Source organism: Thermobia domestica, chromosome 18, assembly GCF_964235325.1.
Source record: "Thermobia domestica chromosome 18, izTheDome1.hap1.1, whole genome shotgun sequence".
Classification (NCBI taxonomy): domain Eukaryota; kingdom Metazoa; phylum Arthropoda; class Insecta; order Zygentoma; family Lepismatidae; genus Thermobia; species Thermobia domestica.
The window spans coordinates 153,459,920-153,475,399 of NC_137471.1; the positions used below are offsets into that span (position 1 = coordinate 153,459,920).

Here is a 15,480-nt window from a genome sequence, read left to right on the forward strand (position 1 = left end):
TATACTCGGTAGAGCAAGCCATAGTTCAAGTTCAGGACAAGGAGATAAGGGATAAGATAAGGAGAAACGCTAAGGTGATTGTGGAAAAGAACATAAAGAAGCCAAAGAGGCACCTTTCAAAACACGAGTACAGTGTGTTGAAGGATATAAAGAACCGAAAAGACATATGTGTGCAACAAGCAGACAAAGGTGGTGCCATTGTGGTGATGGAAAAACAATGATACAAAGAAACATTGAATGATATCTGTGATGATACTTACGAGGTGATAGGTGAAAGATCTGTGTGTGAGGAAATTAAAGAAAAAGTTTTAGTATCACTAACAAAAGCAGGTTTTGAAAGAGGTCTTAATAAAGAAGGTAGGATACCGGTAATGAAAGGTTTTCCAAAAGTTCATAAGTAGGAGGTAAAACTGAGACCAGTATTAGATTGCCGAGGAAATATATTTGAACCATTGGAGGAGGAGTTAAAGAAGGTTGTGGAAATGTTAAGGAGGCAACAAGACAGTAGCAATGTGAAAAACTCGGTTGAGTTGGAGGAAGTAGGACAGAGCAAAGCTAAAACAATCACTTTCAGTGTCGATGTGAAGGCTATGTTTTCAAGTCTAAAAAGAAACAACATTGTTAAAGTCATCACTAAATTGATGAAGGATAAGGAAGATCAATGGTTGGAGTGGAGAAGGACTGAAGGAGGCCCTGAAGACTATATGGAATAACAGTTATTGTGTTATAGGTGATAATTTATTGAAAATCAAGGAAGGACTAAGCATAGGTTCTAGGTTGAGTCCCGTGCTAGCAGAAATTACTATGAACGACTGGGAGAAGAAAGTAAGGATGAAAAGAAGTGACAGATTAGTGTTTTTTGCTAGATATGTTGACGATTGCTTGGGGATTTGGAAAGGAACTTTAAGGCAATTGGAAAAGTTTGTAAAGAAATTGAGGGTATAGAGAAAGGCATACAACTGGAGCTAGAGCTAGAAAAGGAAGAGGCTATAGTTTTCCTGGATATGAGAATAAGGAGGAAACAAGGAGTGATATACACAGAATGGTATCAAAAAAGTTGCGCGTCGGGAAACTATTGCCACACCCGAAGTTTTGTAGATTACTCGACCAAGAGGAATTTCATCATTAACATGGAGAAAAGAATTAAACAAATAACCAGTGAAAGAGACAAGGCGGAACAGAGTATACAGTCATTCCATAAGCGGGTGGAGAATAATGGATACGATAGAAAGAGGCTAAACTACAGAAGGAGATGGGAGAAGATAAACGAAGAAAAAGAAATAAGCCGAGAAGGAGAGCAAAGTGAAGGAGGAATAGAAGAAAGAAGAAAAATGTGGTGGGGGATAGAAAGTTTGAGAGAAGAAACAGAAAACATTAAAAGAATGCTTAAGAAGATGGGAGCATCTCAACTTACAGAAAAGGGAGCAAGAGGCTTTTGGATGTAATAAGGGAAAAAAGAAGGAAGAAGACAGATGGAGAAAAAAGGACTGATTTTTAAAATTCAGTGCGGTGAGTGTGATATGTTTTATATTGGGGAAACTGGAAAGAGACTAAGAGAGCGTATAAAACAACATAAGGATGACGTTAGGGTAGAAAGGAACAAAAATGCGGTCTACAAACACGTAAGGGCACGGGACATTCAGTTAATTGGAATGAAGTAAAAATTTTGGCTAGGAAAAAATAAACATAGTTAGGAAATGGAAGGAGGCACGGTTTATAGAAATGGAGGGTAATAAAGCTACGAACTGGAACTCAGGACTGATCATCGACCAACAGTGGAATAGGTCGTTGAAAAAACTTAAAGTATAAGATATGAATACATATATCTATTATAATGTGGTATATATATTGATTGTCTCACATGTGTTTTTGTATTTATTAGTCCATATTAGTTATCTCTATATACGTGTGTGTATATATGTATATATGTTATAGTATATATATTTATATATAGATATATATGTGGTTGTATAGTATACGAGTATATACTAGGGATAGGCAAAACCGATTTTTATAAAAACCGGAAATCGGCTTCAAAAAATATAGAAATTCGAAAAACCGACATTTCGGTTTTTCACCGAAACCGGTTTGTTTTCTCGCCGAAACCAGTTTCGGTTTTCTTCAAAAGCCCGGTTAGGTTTTTACCGGAACCGGTTCGTTTTTTTGCCAAAACCGGTTCGGTGTTTTGCCGAAACCGGTTTCGGTTTTTTCAGGAATCTGTTTCGTTTTTTTCCAAAAGCGGTTCGGTTTTTTCTCCAAGCCCGATTTCTGTTTTCTCCAAAAGCGGTTCGGGTTTCTAAAAAAACGGTTCGGATTTAAGCGAAACTTGTCTCAATTTTCTTCAAACCCAGTTTCGTTTCTCACCAGAGTGGAGTTTCGTTGTTCTCCGTGAACCGGATCCGTTTACAACAAAAGCAGTTTTTTTTAAAGATATTGGTTTTTAAGCTTTTTCTTTGTTCTTCAAGTTATGTTAAAAAGCCATGCTTTAAAAAGGCATGAAGTTTGAAATCAGTGTTACTACGAGTAGAATCCTACCCGCGGCTACAGATAGACGTTATGTATGCTAGCTTTAACCTTCAGTTCACTGATCAGGAATATTAATTGCACTACCTAAAATAAATATAGAATTAATATATATATATATATATATATATATATATATATATATATATATATATATATAAACAATTTAATTTATTAGACAGTACATATTACGTGGATATGTTACTTCAAGTTATCGGGTAAAGAGAAAGATAAAATGCAGTATATGTTGGTTTGAGTTGGCTTCCGCCAAGTAAATCATTTAAAAAAAAGATATAAGAATGTTTTGCACTAAGAGTTGAAATGACTGAGGCAAGTACAGTTTGAAGGAAGTTTGACAGAGATATTTCCTTTCACCAACTTCTACAGGGTTTTCAAACCAACACCGACAACGTTTGGGAGATGACTCCTGACACCAAGATGAGATGAATAGTAGACCAACCTGGGTGCACAAATGCTTCCTTTCGGAGTTATAGGCTGCCGAAAATATGAAAAAATGAACTTTAAAGGTCCATAGCTCCTAAAGTATGGGCCGTCCTGTAGTCGGGTCTAGACTTCACTTAGGAACTAATATGTGGCCTATCCAAATATCCATGTTTCAGAATTCTGGGGCATTTTCGCAACAATTTTAATAGAGGTAATTGGTGAGTACTTGAACTTATATGCCTGTAGCCAAACTCCCTCTATAAAAATTATTGGTTGAGTACCTTAGGATTCTGAAACATGCATTTTTGCATAGGGCACATATTAGAGCCTAAGTAAAGTCTTGACCCGACAACGGTACGTCCCATAGTTTAGGACCTATGGACCTTTAAAGTTCAGTTTTTCATGTTTTCGGTAGCCTATAACTCCGAAAGGAAGCATTTGTGCACCCAGGTTTATCTATACTTTTCGTCTCATCTTTGTGTCAGGAATCACCTCCCAAACGTTATCGATGTTGTTTTGAAACACCCTATATATTTACAAGAAACACCAAAAAAGTATTTAACCAAAGATGACATTTTCGTAGTAGCTAGTAGACAGGAAACTTAATTATATTCGCTTTGCAGATGCTATGGCAAATAAAGTAGTGATGGTACTGAGACCAAGACTTTTATATAGCGAGACGAGACAGAGACCGAGATAGACCTCTATAAATCGAGACGAGACTTAGGTCAGTGTCGGAAAATCGGTCTCGTCTCGCATATTGATAGCTATTAAAATTGCTTTTACTCAAAATTTGTTTCGTTGCTGCTAGATAATATGGGAACAGTTGACTCATGTACAGTAGCGTATTTAGGAGTGGTTATCGGACTCAACCCCCTCCCGAAAAAAATTGTGATAATTTCTCCGCATTACACTTACAACACAAATATTTTTACCCGTTCCTCAAGCCTCTCTCGAAACAAAATCCACTGCTGATGTAAATAGCGTTCTCTCTCTCTCTCTCTCTCTCTCTATATATATATATATATATATACCTCAATACCGTGACCACCGCCTTTACTTGTTTCCGCACATTCTTTCCTAATGCAAGCGTTGCTTGCATTGTTTGTCATCAACATTTCTACTGGAATGAGATGTTTCATTTTGGCAAGTACATCGCTTTTTCTTGGAAATTTGTTGCCGAAGACTGACGCATGGTTGAGTGCTGGGAGAGGGATGAATTCTTGCCTTTTGCTGTTGTTCTATCAACACTACGAGGATTTCACTCACAGAGCTAATGTATAAACGGAGGGAGAGGAGTAAAGGTCAACTATGAGATGATCACTAATACTAGAGTTTTGGGACTGTGTTTGTTTTTCGTCTGGCTAGTCGGCAGCTGTACATTCAGAAAAGTTCGCTTTCTCCTAAGGAGAGACCTATTTCTTGAATTCTGCCCCAGGCGACACATTTGCGCTTGTTCATTGCACACCACAATCTGGAAGGCAGAATTGAGGGGGATAAGGGGTTGTTTCGTTATTTCCCAGTTCTTCCAAAGTGATCTTTTATCATTAACATATAGATATTTGAAATTAAGTTAGCAAGTTTTCCATCCTCATGTTCTTCTTGCATGTAGTGGCGGGTCGCGGACATAACCTCACCGAACATAAGTTCACCTATATTAATGCAAAAGCGGACAAAAGTTAACCGGACATAAGCTCACTGTAAATATTCCGGTACATCATCTCTATATTGATTTTAGAAAGGCTTACGACCCGGTTAGAAGAGAAGCATTGTACGACATTCTTACATAATTTGAAATACCGAAGAAGCTAATTAGATTAATTAAGATAGGTTTAAATGAATAACAAAGTAAAGTCCTGGTAGGAAAATTTATATCCATGAGCTTTCACGTCGAGAATGGCCTGAAACAAGGAGATGCGTTGTCGCCATTATTATTCAACTTTGCAACATAGCAACCAGGGCCTAGAGTTAAATGGAATTCACCAGGTTATGCCGTATGATGATGTAAATTTAAAAGGGGATGATAGGAGAACAGTAGAAGGAAATGCAGAGGTCTTATTAACGCTTACAGGGTCATAGGTTTAGAAGTAAATGCAGAGAAAACTAAATACATGGAAATTGGTCAGGATCGTAATACTGCAACTTATGGATGCGTAAAAATATGGAATAATACTTTTGATAAAGTGAATACTTTCAAATATCTGGGATCAATATTAAGAGACGAAAACCATATTCACGAATAAATTAAATGTCGACTAAAAGCAGGGAATTCGTGTTATTACTCAGATCAATATCTCTTGTCGTCGCGAATTCTGTATATATTACTTTGGGTAATGGGCAAATAGAGGCGCGAAAATTGAATTTGGAATAAACCTTATCGTTTACGGGAAAAGTACGCAAATATGCAAAAATTTACTTTAAAAAAACACGATGTTTGAGTTTTTATTATATTTTTCAATAGTATTTAGTAAGACCTTTAGAAGAAGCCTATACTCGTCTTGTGGAAATATACCATTAGCGAACTACTGGTAATCAAATTTGGACCAAGTTGATATTTTAAATATAAAAGTCTAATAAGAGGCTGCTTATCACATAAGACAGATGATCGAGTGGTAAACGCAGTTGTACTGCATGCCAAAGGTCTTGGGATCGAACTCTATTCCCCCCTTACGAATTGCTTGTAAAGATAAATAAACCCAATCGTTTAGAGGTTCTAGTAAAAGCTGAAAACTTGACTAGACAATCACGACAGCTCGTCAAACTGAACGAAACGCAGTCTTGAGAATTTGTACTGTTAAGTCCAAACGATGTGAAGTGCTTAGATGGGAATTACAAACTACTACTAGCAAAGTCCTACTACGTTGAACATCGGTTCAATGGAAAATACGAATTCTTCATTGCTCGAGAAACCAACGATGCAAATTATGGTGATTATAACCAGAAAATAAAGCAGATGTAGGTTTATTTGCAAACAAAAACTTAAAATATTGTATTGTGCAAGTTCCGTCAACGATCCAGGTAAACCTCACCAAAAAATAAATAAATAAACAAACAAATAAAAAAATACGGTGAGTTTCGCTAAATGTGAGGTAAACTTTTAAGGTTACACACATGTAATTTGAACCTCTCATTTAAAATAAACGAATACGTATTTCAGCGTTCTTTGATTTTAGCTACGTAGAAGGGATCAAAAAATGTCAGAATGGTTCGCTAAGATATCCTCCATACGTGGTGTCGTGGAGCCATTTGCTAGTACCTTAATCCTTCTTTATGCGTTTAAATTTGCTGCTCATATTATCTCTTAACCTACATGCTCTTAAACAAGTAGAAAGAAAGTACGAAATAAATTACAAAACTATTTAGAAGCTTCAAAACCGGTTTTATTTTTCTGCAAATTGTGGAGTTTTGTGTTGAAAGATACAAGAGTTATATTATTTTGTTTTTAAATGTTTATATATACTGTTGGTACACTTTAGAAGTTTATTAGGAAGATACATACGTAATAGATATATACTTCAATTCAAATTTTCTAGATCTAGAATCAAAGCAAGATAAAAGGACCTCTCACGCGTTGACATTTACAAAATTTGTGAACTCTAAATACATCAAGTTTCTAGAACTCGAAATAAATCAAGTTTATTCATTACAAAGAAATGAAGTAGTTATTTCATTTTATGAAAAAGTTTCTTTCTAAATATTAATGCTGTACTATGTAATTAGTTATTTTATTTTCAAAAATACTTCACACAGAAAAAAAAACACTACAAGAAATTGATAATTATACACAAGTAGTGTACAGCAACCAGATTTCTTAATAAATTTTACAATCACTCACGAAAATACAATATGAAGCTCTGAAAATCATTTTTAGACAACTGAGCGTTTGTCCTAAAAATGCACTGATAATGAAAACAAGAACTGCTTCTTTACATATACAAATGTTTTTGTTTGCATGCAAATTTATGATCAAAAGCCTGGGAATATCATTATTTGAAATAATGTATAAATTACATAAACTTGCCAAAATTCACCAAAAGAGAAAACTGAAATACATCTCTCAGATTCATGTATATATCATACCTTTATTCTTCTTAACGACATTAGATCAAAAATAGCAAAAGCGCCTCTCCTCTGTTACAAGTTTCAATAACATTGTAACATTACTAATATTACTCTTATCTTACTTTATAATCCACTAACGTACCGTATATGCGGCGAAATAACAAAGCCCTATGCAAATATTTCACATGCATCACATACATCAATAGAACCAAGGACTACACTTCTGTTTACTTACGCAGCGAAAAAAAAGGTGCTGCTGGTCTCCCCTTGAGCTTAAACCAAAGTTTGAGATATAAGCTCACTAAACTTATATTAATATCTGCAGGTGAAGCAGTTGCCATCCACCAATACTAGTCAAACAAAAACAAAAACAAAAACAAATACAATGTATATGCATTGATTCATTGAGATTGAAAGCGTTAGAAACAGTTAATTGAAATAAGAAAACGTTATGGATGGATATTAGTATTTATTATGGGTTTAATTTGTACTTTATGAAAATTACCGTATTCATTCTGTATTTTATACCGTATTCCCATGTCAACTTAAAATTCAATGCAGAAATTGACGAAATTTCTCGATCTGCGACACTGCTTAAGTAGCATTAATCAAACTACTGCTTCAAATTTCCATATTTTGCGAAAGTTATAAGTTAACGGACAGTTGTAGTTTTTTTTAATGAAACAAGTTCAAAAATGTTCAGTAACATTCAATTGGAAAATAATAGAATGTTATCAAAAACTAAAGAAAGATATCAAATAATTATATTCATTCACCTAAAATTGAATACTTTACTTACGCCAGTAACTAAACCTACATGAAATAAACCCTAAGGACAACGACTTTTATAAGGTAAGCACTAGTAAATTCTATCATTTCAAAACAAGAAAAGAAACGTAAGAAAATATGCCGAAAGGAAACTTAAAATGGTATTGATTGATATAGATTAAAAAAAACTATCAAACTTTCACTAAACATAAATTTTACGAGTTGAGTTTGATTGTGAAATCGTGTTTGCATATTGCATTTTAATCGTTTTTTAATTTAAAATTTAATTCACCACTGCAACTTGTTCCAACCTATTGCGGTTTGCAAGCGAGAGGTTTTAGATATTTGTTCAAAAATATTAATATATCTGCATTTTCAAGGAGAAGTCTAGATCTACTGGCAGTAACGATATTACCAAAAAGTTAAAATACTCGTTCAGATTTGACTGAAGTTGCTGGAATCGCCGTGAATCTTTTAGCAAGACATGCTAATTTTTGAAGCCGATGCTCGTTAAGTTTCGACCATTCAAGGCTGTTGCAACTTTGCGAAAGACACTGATTTGATTTATAAAAAGTAAGCTCATCTGTTACATTAGGACTTTTTGAACACGATGGAAATATTCCAAGCAAATAGTCTAATGCTGATGACCCACCGGACGATTGCTGTGATAAATCATCTTATTCTTCAGATTCTACGCAAATATCATGAACCCATCTATGGATGTTTGTTTGCATTTTAAAATTCAGAAATGGTAATGATTTGTACTTTGGGTCCAAGAATGTTGCTAAGAGGTAACATTTCAGAACACTATTTGACAAAAAGTCTGATGATTCAGAATCGGATAATGCATCGAGCTGAAGACGCTTTCCTAAGTCAACTGATATTGAAGATTTCAAGTTCTTAACAATTTCAGAATCTGAAGGACATTCCTTCAGGTGGTTAGAAATAAGACCATAGCCTAATGGTAAAGGAAAAGAAATGGAACACTTTTGATCACACATAACTGTTGTAGCCATTTGCAGTGGGTTCAGTACGCGAACGATATCTTCCATGATTTGCCACTTGTCTTCAGTTAATTGTAAATTCCTTGCATCCATAGGTTTAGTGACATTTCTATCAGAGAACACTGCAATTATTCTTCTCTTTGTTCCAGCAACCGTTCGATCATCCAATATACACTGTTCCAGCGAGTCTTTGTATATTGAATAAGGCGATGCTTTGGTAACTTCAGAATTTCTTGTTTCTCTTCAAGCGCGACTGAAGCAGTGGTGCTATGTTTGAAGTGCCCTACCACTTTGATACAGATTGAAATTATATTTGTTACCTCGCTTTTCTCTAAACTGGTCAGTATGGATCGCTGCAATGTATGTGCCAAACATGATACATTGTAAACCGGCAACAAACGTCCAACATTAATCATATTCGATGCATTGTCGTGAACTAATGCAACTACTTTGTCTTTGATGCACCATTCCTCCATACACAGTTTAATAGAATTAGCTACATTTTCAGCTGTATGTCGTTCTTGTAGTTCAATTGTCTTGAGAACAAAATCTTCTGTACAGAAATTCGTATACAGAGCATGACATGTCACTGTAATGTAAGAATCTGTTGCTCGAGACGTCCATATATCTGTCGTTAAAGCAACTACTTCTGCTTCCTGTAGCCTCTGTTGTACTTGCTCTTTCAGTTCAGAATAAAAAAGCTGCAAGCGTCTCCATAGTGTTCGCCTAGTCGGTACGCTATAATTTGGTTCAAGAAAGGACATTAACTCCCGAAACCCTTTCCCTTCAATAAATGAAATTGGGAGTAGATCTGTTACTATCATGTTTGTAATCCTTTTCACAATCTGTTCTTCATGTTCTGGTGTGCACGGCCTGCTATTTTTAAGATACTTTACTATTGATCTTTGTTCATATGTTCGCTTTTTATTGTGTGATTGAGGAACTCTAATTACATCATCACGCGTTTCGTCATTGGTGACAGTTTCACAGGAAACTTTCACAGTAGTAATACATATTTGTGGCCTCAACACAGTCTGATGGTCCAGGAGAATCTTCAGAACTATCCGAATAGGAAGCTTCCACAAAGGTACTGTTGAAAAAGAAAATGACACAATATTATGTTTAAGAAAAATCACAATGTTATTCTATGAACAAATTAAATATAAACTTATTTTAAAGACAAAAGCAAAGAAATTATGAATATAAGCATTGAAACTTGTTTCAGTGTATTACTATTTGACTCCTCAAGCCACTAAGAGGGTATGGATGCAACAGTTGTTTTGACAAATTTGCCTCAGGAGATTTGTTCGTACTTCCGCTGTCTTGAAATTAGGGTGGTGGGAAACTGGATGGCGTTCTGGTTACCAGCATCCTTGTAGTAAGTTATCAGAGAAGGAAAAATATCTTCCATAGAAAAAGAGATTCCATTCCATCTCGCCTAACGATTTATCAGTCACTGATATCTCCAAGAGAAGAATGTCAGCTATTTTAGGTGAGATGGGAATCCACATCTTGCCTAATCCCTTCTCGCCTAAAATGCGATAAGATACAAGTAGGGAATTTCTGCACTAAAGAGAGAATTCCTCTACTAGCATTTTAACCAGATATTTTAATCAATATTTTCAATTTCTGTCAACTACAATATAAATATTTAATAAGTACTACACAACAAGAAAGCATAGGGGAGTGGGACGATGAAGTCGATGTAGTTCACTTTTGGTTGGTTTTGGGAAAACTGGAAGGTGCTTAGCAGACAGGAGCTAATCAGAAAAAGGATAGAAATATACAGGATAGAAATATACAGTGTTTCAAAACAACACTGACAACGTTTGGGAGCAGATTCCTGACACCAAGATAAGACAAAAAGTATAGACCAACCTGGGTGTACAAATACTTCCTTCCGGTACTATGACCAGCCAAAAATCTGTCGAAAGATTCAAAAAAAAAAAGCCATAACTCAAGAACAAAATGTCGGATCGAAGTTGGGGGAAAGGGAATGTTTATTATTTTTAGCCGTAGTTTCCATTAATACACAACTCGATGTGGTACAGGGCGGGGGCAAGGGTCACCCCAAAGAAATTGAAGAAATCCTGGGATATTTTATTAAACGTTGAGTATAATGACATACGATTAAACTAACTAAAACTAAAGACGATGTTTCAACTAACAAAAGTCTTAGGACGTGGTCCAGGTTACAAGAACCTCGTTAGAATTCGAAAAAGGAAAGATTAGTATATTTGATTGATCTACTTTGTCTCAGTACAGAATTGGCTATCGAGGAAGAACTGAAATTATATGAAATCCAAAACGTTTAAATATTATGCCTTCTAGGCTAATGAAGACAGAGAAATCACTCACGGCTATGTGGGTAGCATACGGGACTTTGGCATAGGAGACCTGTCTCCGATTCCCGGCAGGAACGCAAGCGGTTTGAATCTCACGTTAATTCGTAGCTCCATAGCTCATATAACTTTGCTACCGAAGGAATGCTAAACTCAAATCCGATCCAATAATACAGACAGGTAATAGATGGAAGCTAATTATTGGAAAATAATTCGTGAAATGAAAATGTAAGTGAAAACAGATAATCCCGAGAAGACTCACTGGTACGATGGTATCCACCACGAACTTTTATAACCTGGGATCGAAGGAGGTCCATCTCGCACCAGAAGTAAGCGCTCTATCACTAAGCCATCGTGACCCTACTTTGGAGAAAGCACTATGATTCTGACCGAAGTATCGGTCTAGAAAATATTGTGTGTGATAAACCAATATAACTTGCTAGAAGTACAAACAGTTAGAATGTGGAACTTCTTTCGTTCGGGTCGAATGATTTTCGATAAGTACCTCGCATATGATAAATAATACAAAATAGCAGCAACGTGAGAACAGCAGCCAACAGTTTTGTTCACGAAAACCGAAATTGTTCCAATATTGGACGGAAACAGTGATGAGGATTAATTTCTTTCTATCCATTCTTTATTTGATCATATTAAACACACATATACAGTAATACCATCGAAACAAACTAAACACATGAATAGCTATTAAAAACAGGCATATTATTAACCAACTGTTACAAAAAAAAAAAAAAAAAGAACAATTACTAAAGAAAGATCTATATGTATCACAGAACATTGATTATGTGCACAATTAACACAAAATGCGGAAATGTATAATTTCAGTTGATGTACAGCAGTGGTGTAGCCAAAGGAGGTGTGAACATGGTCGAGAATCCCCTTCATCCTCAGAGACCAATTACCGTTAAGACAAAAAATACTTGTTATCATAAGATTCCAATGTTATAACAACTTCATCTCCTCCCCCATTCAAAGGTATTGGTTATCCTAGTGGTGTACAGTGTGTATCATACGTATACCACATAGATGCTGACCTATGTACATTTGCCTTTTTTCACTATGAGGTACACTTGCGAACAAAATGAAAACAATATATGTTATTAGGGACCCTCTCAAGAAAAAGCTGGCAAAAAATGGTGGGTGTCCCAGTTAGTCTTCTACTACTTTTTTTTGAAATTTCAAAAAATACCAATTTTCAACCTCAAAATATAAAAAGAAATATTTTCCGACTTTTCTCTTCCTGAGAACACCTAACATCTTTTTTTCATGCAAATCAGTTGAGCCGTTTAGGAGAGAAAAAAAATTCAATTTTCCTTTCCCCCTCCTAACACCCCTCCAAAAGCGCTTGGGGGGCTGAAACTTTTGGAAACCGAGTTTCTCATAAATGTTAATCGATACTGTAAATTTGGTGCAGATATGCTTGGGGGAGCTTTCACATCCTTATTCCGCTAAGCCTTTTTTCCAAAGTAACTGTAACGGTAACGCGATAAAAATTTCTAAGGAATATACTTAGTTTCTTTAGTTTCTTTTGCGTTACATTTCGGACGAGTAACTATAATATGTATGGTTTTCCGGAAACAATTCCTTGTTTTCTTTCCTGTTGTAAATCTCTTAGAATGGAGCATGAACTGTTAGTGACCAACAGTCACCGACACACAAAGAAACAGATAAGATCTTAGGACCACTTGCTGGTTTCAGATGGGGAGTATAACTTCAGGGAAATCACGTGTACTGATTGCAAGCCAAGCACCTGGAAGATTTTGTAGTAGATTTTTATAGCTCTAAATTAATACATTCAGTGAGTGAACTGCAAGTGCAATGATAGTCTAGCTTTCCTTAACGAAAATATTTGAAAAGAATACTGTTTCTTAAAAGCTGAGGATGAGGACATAATTTAAAAGTAAAATGTTTGAAGTGTACCGGCGGGAAATATTTATCAATAGGCAGGAGTTCGTCTACATATTTGAAGAAACATCTGAAGCTTTTTTTATTATTATTATTTCTAGAGTATACCGAAACAGTACCCACACAAGCATTGCGGATAAAGCTATTGTCCAAATGTTAATAATTTCTTTACACGTGCTCTTACTAATACTATATTAATACTTTCTTCAATACTTCATTCTTGTTTAGTGCTCTTCTGATTATACTTATGGAGATTTGTTTATATGGAGAGATATGGAGAAAAAAGATTTCATTTTCTCAAGAGATTAAAAAAACGAAATGTATATTGAGTGTAGATGAAGTAGGAAGTGTCGAAGTAGGTGAAGTAATATGTCGGTTCGTTATCGTGACAATAATATAGTGATTTTCTACTATATACTCTTTCAACTTGAATAAGTAGATTTTAAGTTAATCATCGAAACGTAAAAACTTTGACGTAAAAAATATTCTAAAATGTTTTATAGGATATGATTATCCTTATAAATTAATAATTAAGAATCGCGGTTAATATATACAGTGGCGTATTTACGATTTTGTTTCGGGGGGCTTTGAAAATTCTGCAAGATATGACATATACTTTACTATAGTAAGTAAGATTTCAGGGGGGGGGGCTTAAGCCTGGAAGCTCCCCTAAATACGCCACTGTGTGTATATATATATATATATATATACTTTTCAAAATATTTTTATTTGTAAATAAACATGTTTACAATATGCTATAGCAACTACTAATAGTGCAACACAGACAATGTAAAAAAAAATCTCACAATTTTTTGATCTAAATATCCAATATATTTAAATCGAAAATTTTCTTGTATGCCTTATATCTGGAGAACTACATGCAGTATAGACCTACCCAAACTATCTCTTAACTCATAATAATGTGCTCATTCCGTAAAAGGCGGGCCGCTGTGGCTCAGTGGTAGAGCGTTCACCTCTGGTGTTTGGGGTCCCGGGTTCGATCCCAGGAGCCCGCCAAGCGAACTTTGTGGTGGACAAACACCGTGTGCGTGGGTTCTCTCGGGGTTCTCCTGTTTCCTCCCACTTTCTTCATTCCACGATTTCATCCATTACTCATCATCACCGTCTCGTTTAGCCTAACCGGCATAACCTTGGGACGTAAAACTTAAAGATTTCATTTTTTTCATTCCGTAAAAAAATACGAAAACTCGATTTAGGGATCGTTCAAAAGTTTTGTAGGCCCTGATCCAATTAGCCCAAAAGATCCAATATATTTCAATCAAAAATTTTCTTGTATGCCTTATATCTGGAGAACTACATATAACTAACTAACTAACTCTAAGGCGTATGGAACCCGGAGGTTCAATGCCGCGTTCACTAAAGCTCTCGATTGACTTTTATCCTTAGCCAATTAGATCCAATTAAACACAAACTATCTCTAAACTCAGTATGATGTGCTCATTCCGTAAAAAATACGAAAACTTAATTTAGAGGCCGTTCAAAAATTTTGTGATCCCTGGTCCGAAAACTAATTATTAGCCAAGATCGCAATCCTTTGATGCATTTTTTAATCATTCTTAAAGTTCTTGCCCAAGATCGCAATCTTTTGATCATTTTTGGGATAATCCCTAAAAGTCATGTACGCGTAAACTGCGATTTTTAATTACTTCTTTACATATATATATATATATATATATATATATATATATATATATATATATATATATATATCCGTGCAACAGGAGTGCAATTGTGACAAAATGTGTGGGAAATGTGCAGAAACTTCCAAGGGTGCAAGTCGTGCATTCGTGAAAATTTCTCACACGTTTTGTACACGCTTCTCAATCCTTCTGTTGCACAAATATATAAATGTAAAAGAAGTGATCAAAAGTTGCAGTTTACGCATACAATTCTTTTTACAGTGCAGTATAGCATTTCAATAATAGCGCATTGTTTATTGTTGCTATTAGTGTAGATATGTTTGATCGGTGCCATAATTAACGCTGATGAACAAGCCTAAACTGTCCGCATGAAGGGGTATAGCAGCGCTACTATTATCAACCTACAATTCTAAACATTTATTACGATCGGGAAAAATCAGAATGTGTAATAATAATAATAATAATAATAATAATAATAATAATAATAATAATAATAATAATAATAATAATAATAGTAGTAGTAGTAGTAGTAGTAGTAGTAGGAAAAATTTAATGAAAAGAATGTTTTTTGTATATGATTATATTCAAAGTTCCGGACATAAAAGTAACGCGTTACTGGTCTTGTTTTCGAAGTAGGGTAACAGTTACTTTTCTAGGGGAAGTAACGTTCCCTTACTGTTAACGATATGCAGTAAGGGAAAGTAAAGTAACTTATAGCGCGTAACATTTTTACAAGTAATTTACCCAACACTA

At 35.2% G+C, this 15,480-nt stretch overlaps 1 protein-coding gene across 1 annotated transcript; it reads right to left on the reverse strand.

The window, feature by feature from the left end:
• Positions 1-8,929: 8,929 nt before the first annotated feature.
• LOC145675316 (zinc finger BED domain-containing protein 4-like) lies at positions 8,930-11,460 on the reverse strand. Its single transcript, XM_081745710.1, has 2 exons — positions 11,406-11,460; positions 8,930-9,891 (listed from the first exon to the last, which is right to left on the reverse strand). Exons 1-2 carry the CDS (start codon positions 11,458-11,460, stop codon positions 8,930-8,932), a joined length of 1,017 nt encoding a protein of 338 aa, XP_081601836.1.
• Between the last annotated feature and the right edge of the window lie 4,020 nt (positions 11,461-15,480).

Excerpts from the sequence above, each read along its gene's own strand:
- LOC145675316 (XM_081745710.1), bottom strand. The coding sequence starts at position 11,460 with ATGGACCTCCTTCGATCCCAGGTTATAAAAGTTCGTGGTGGATACCAT. Across the intron at positions 9,892-11,405 it reads TGGTGGATACCATCGTACCA|TACCTTTGTGGAAGCTTCCT; the intron begins GTGAGTCTTCTC and ends CTTTTTCAACAG.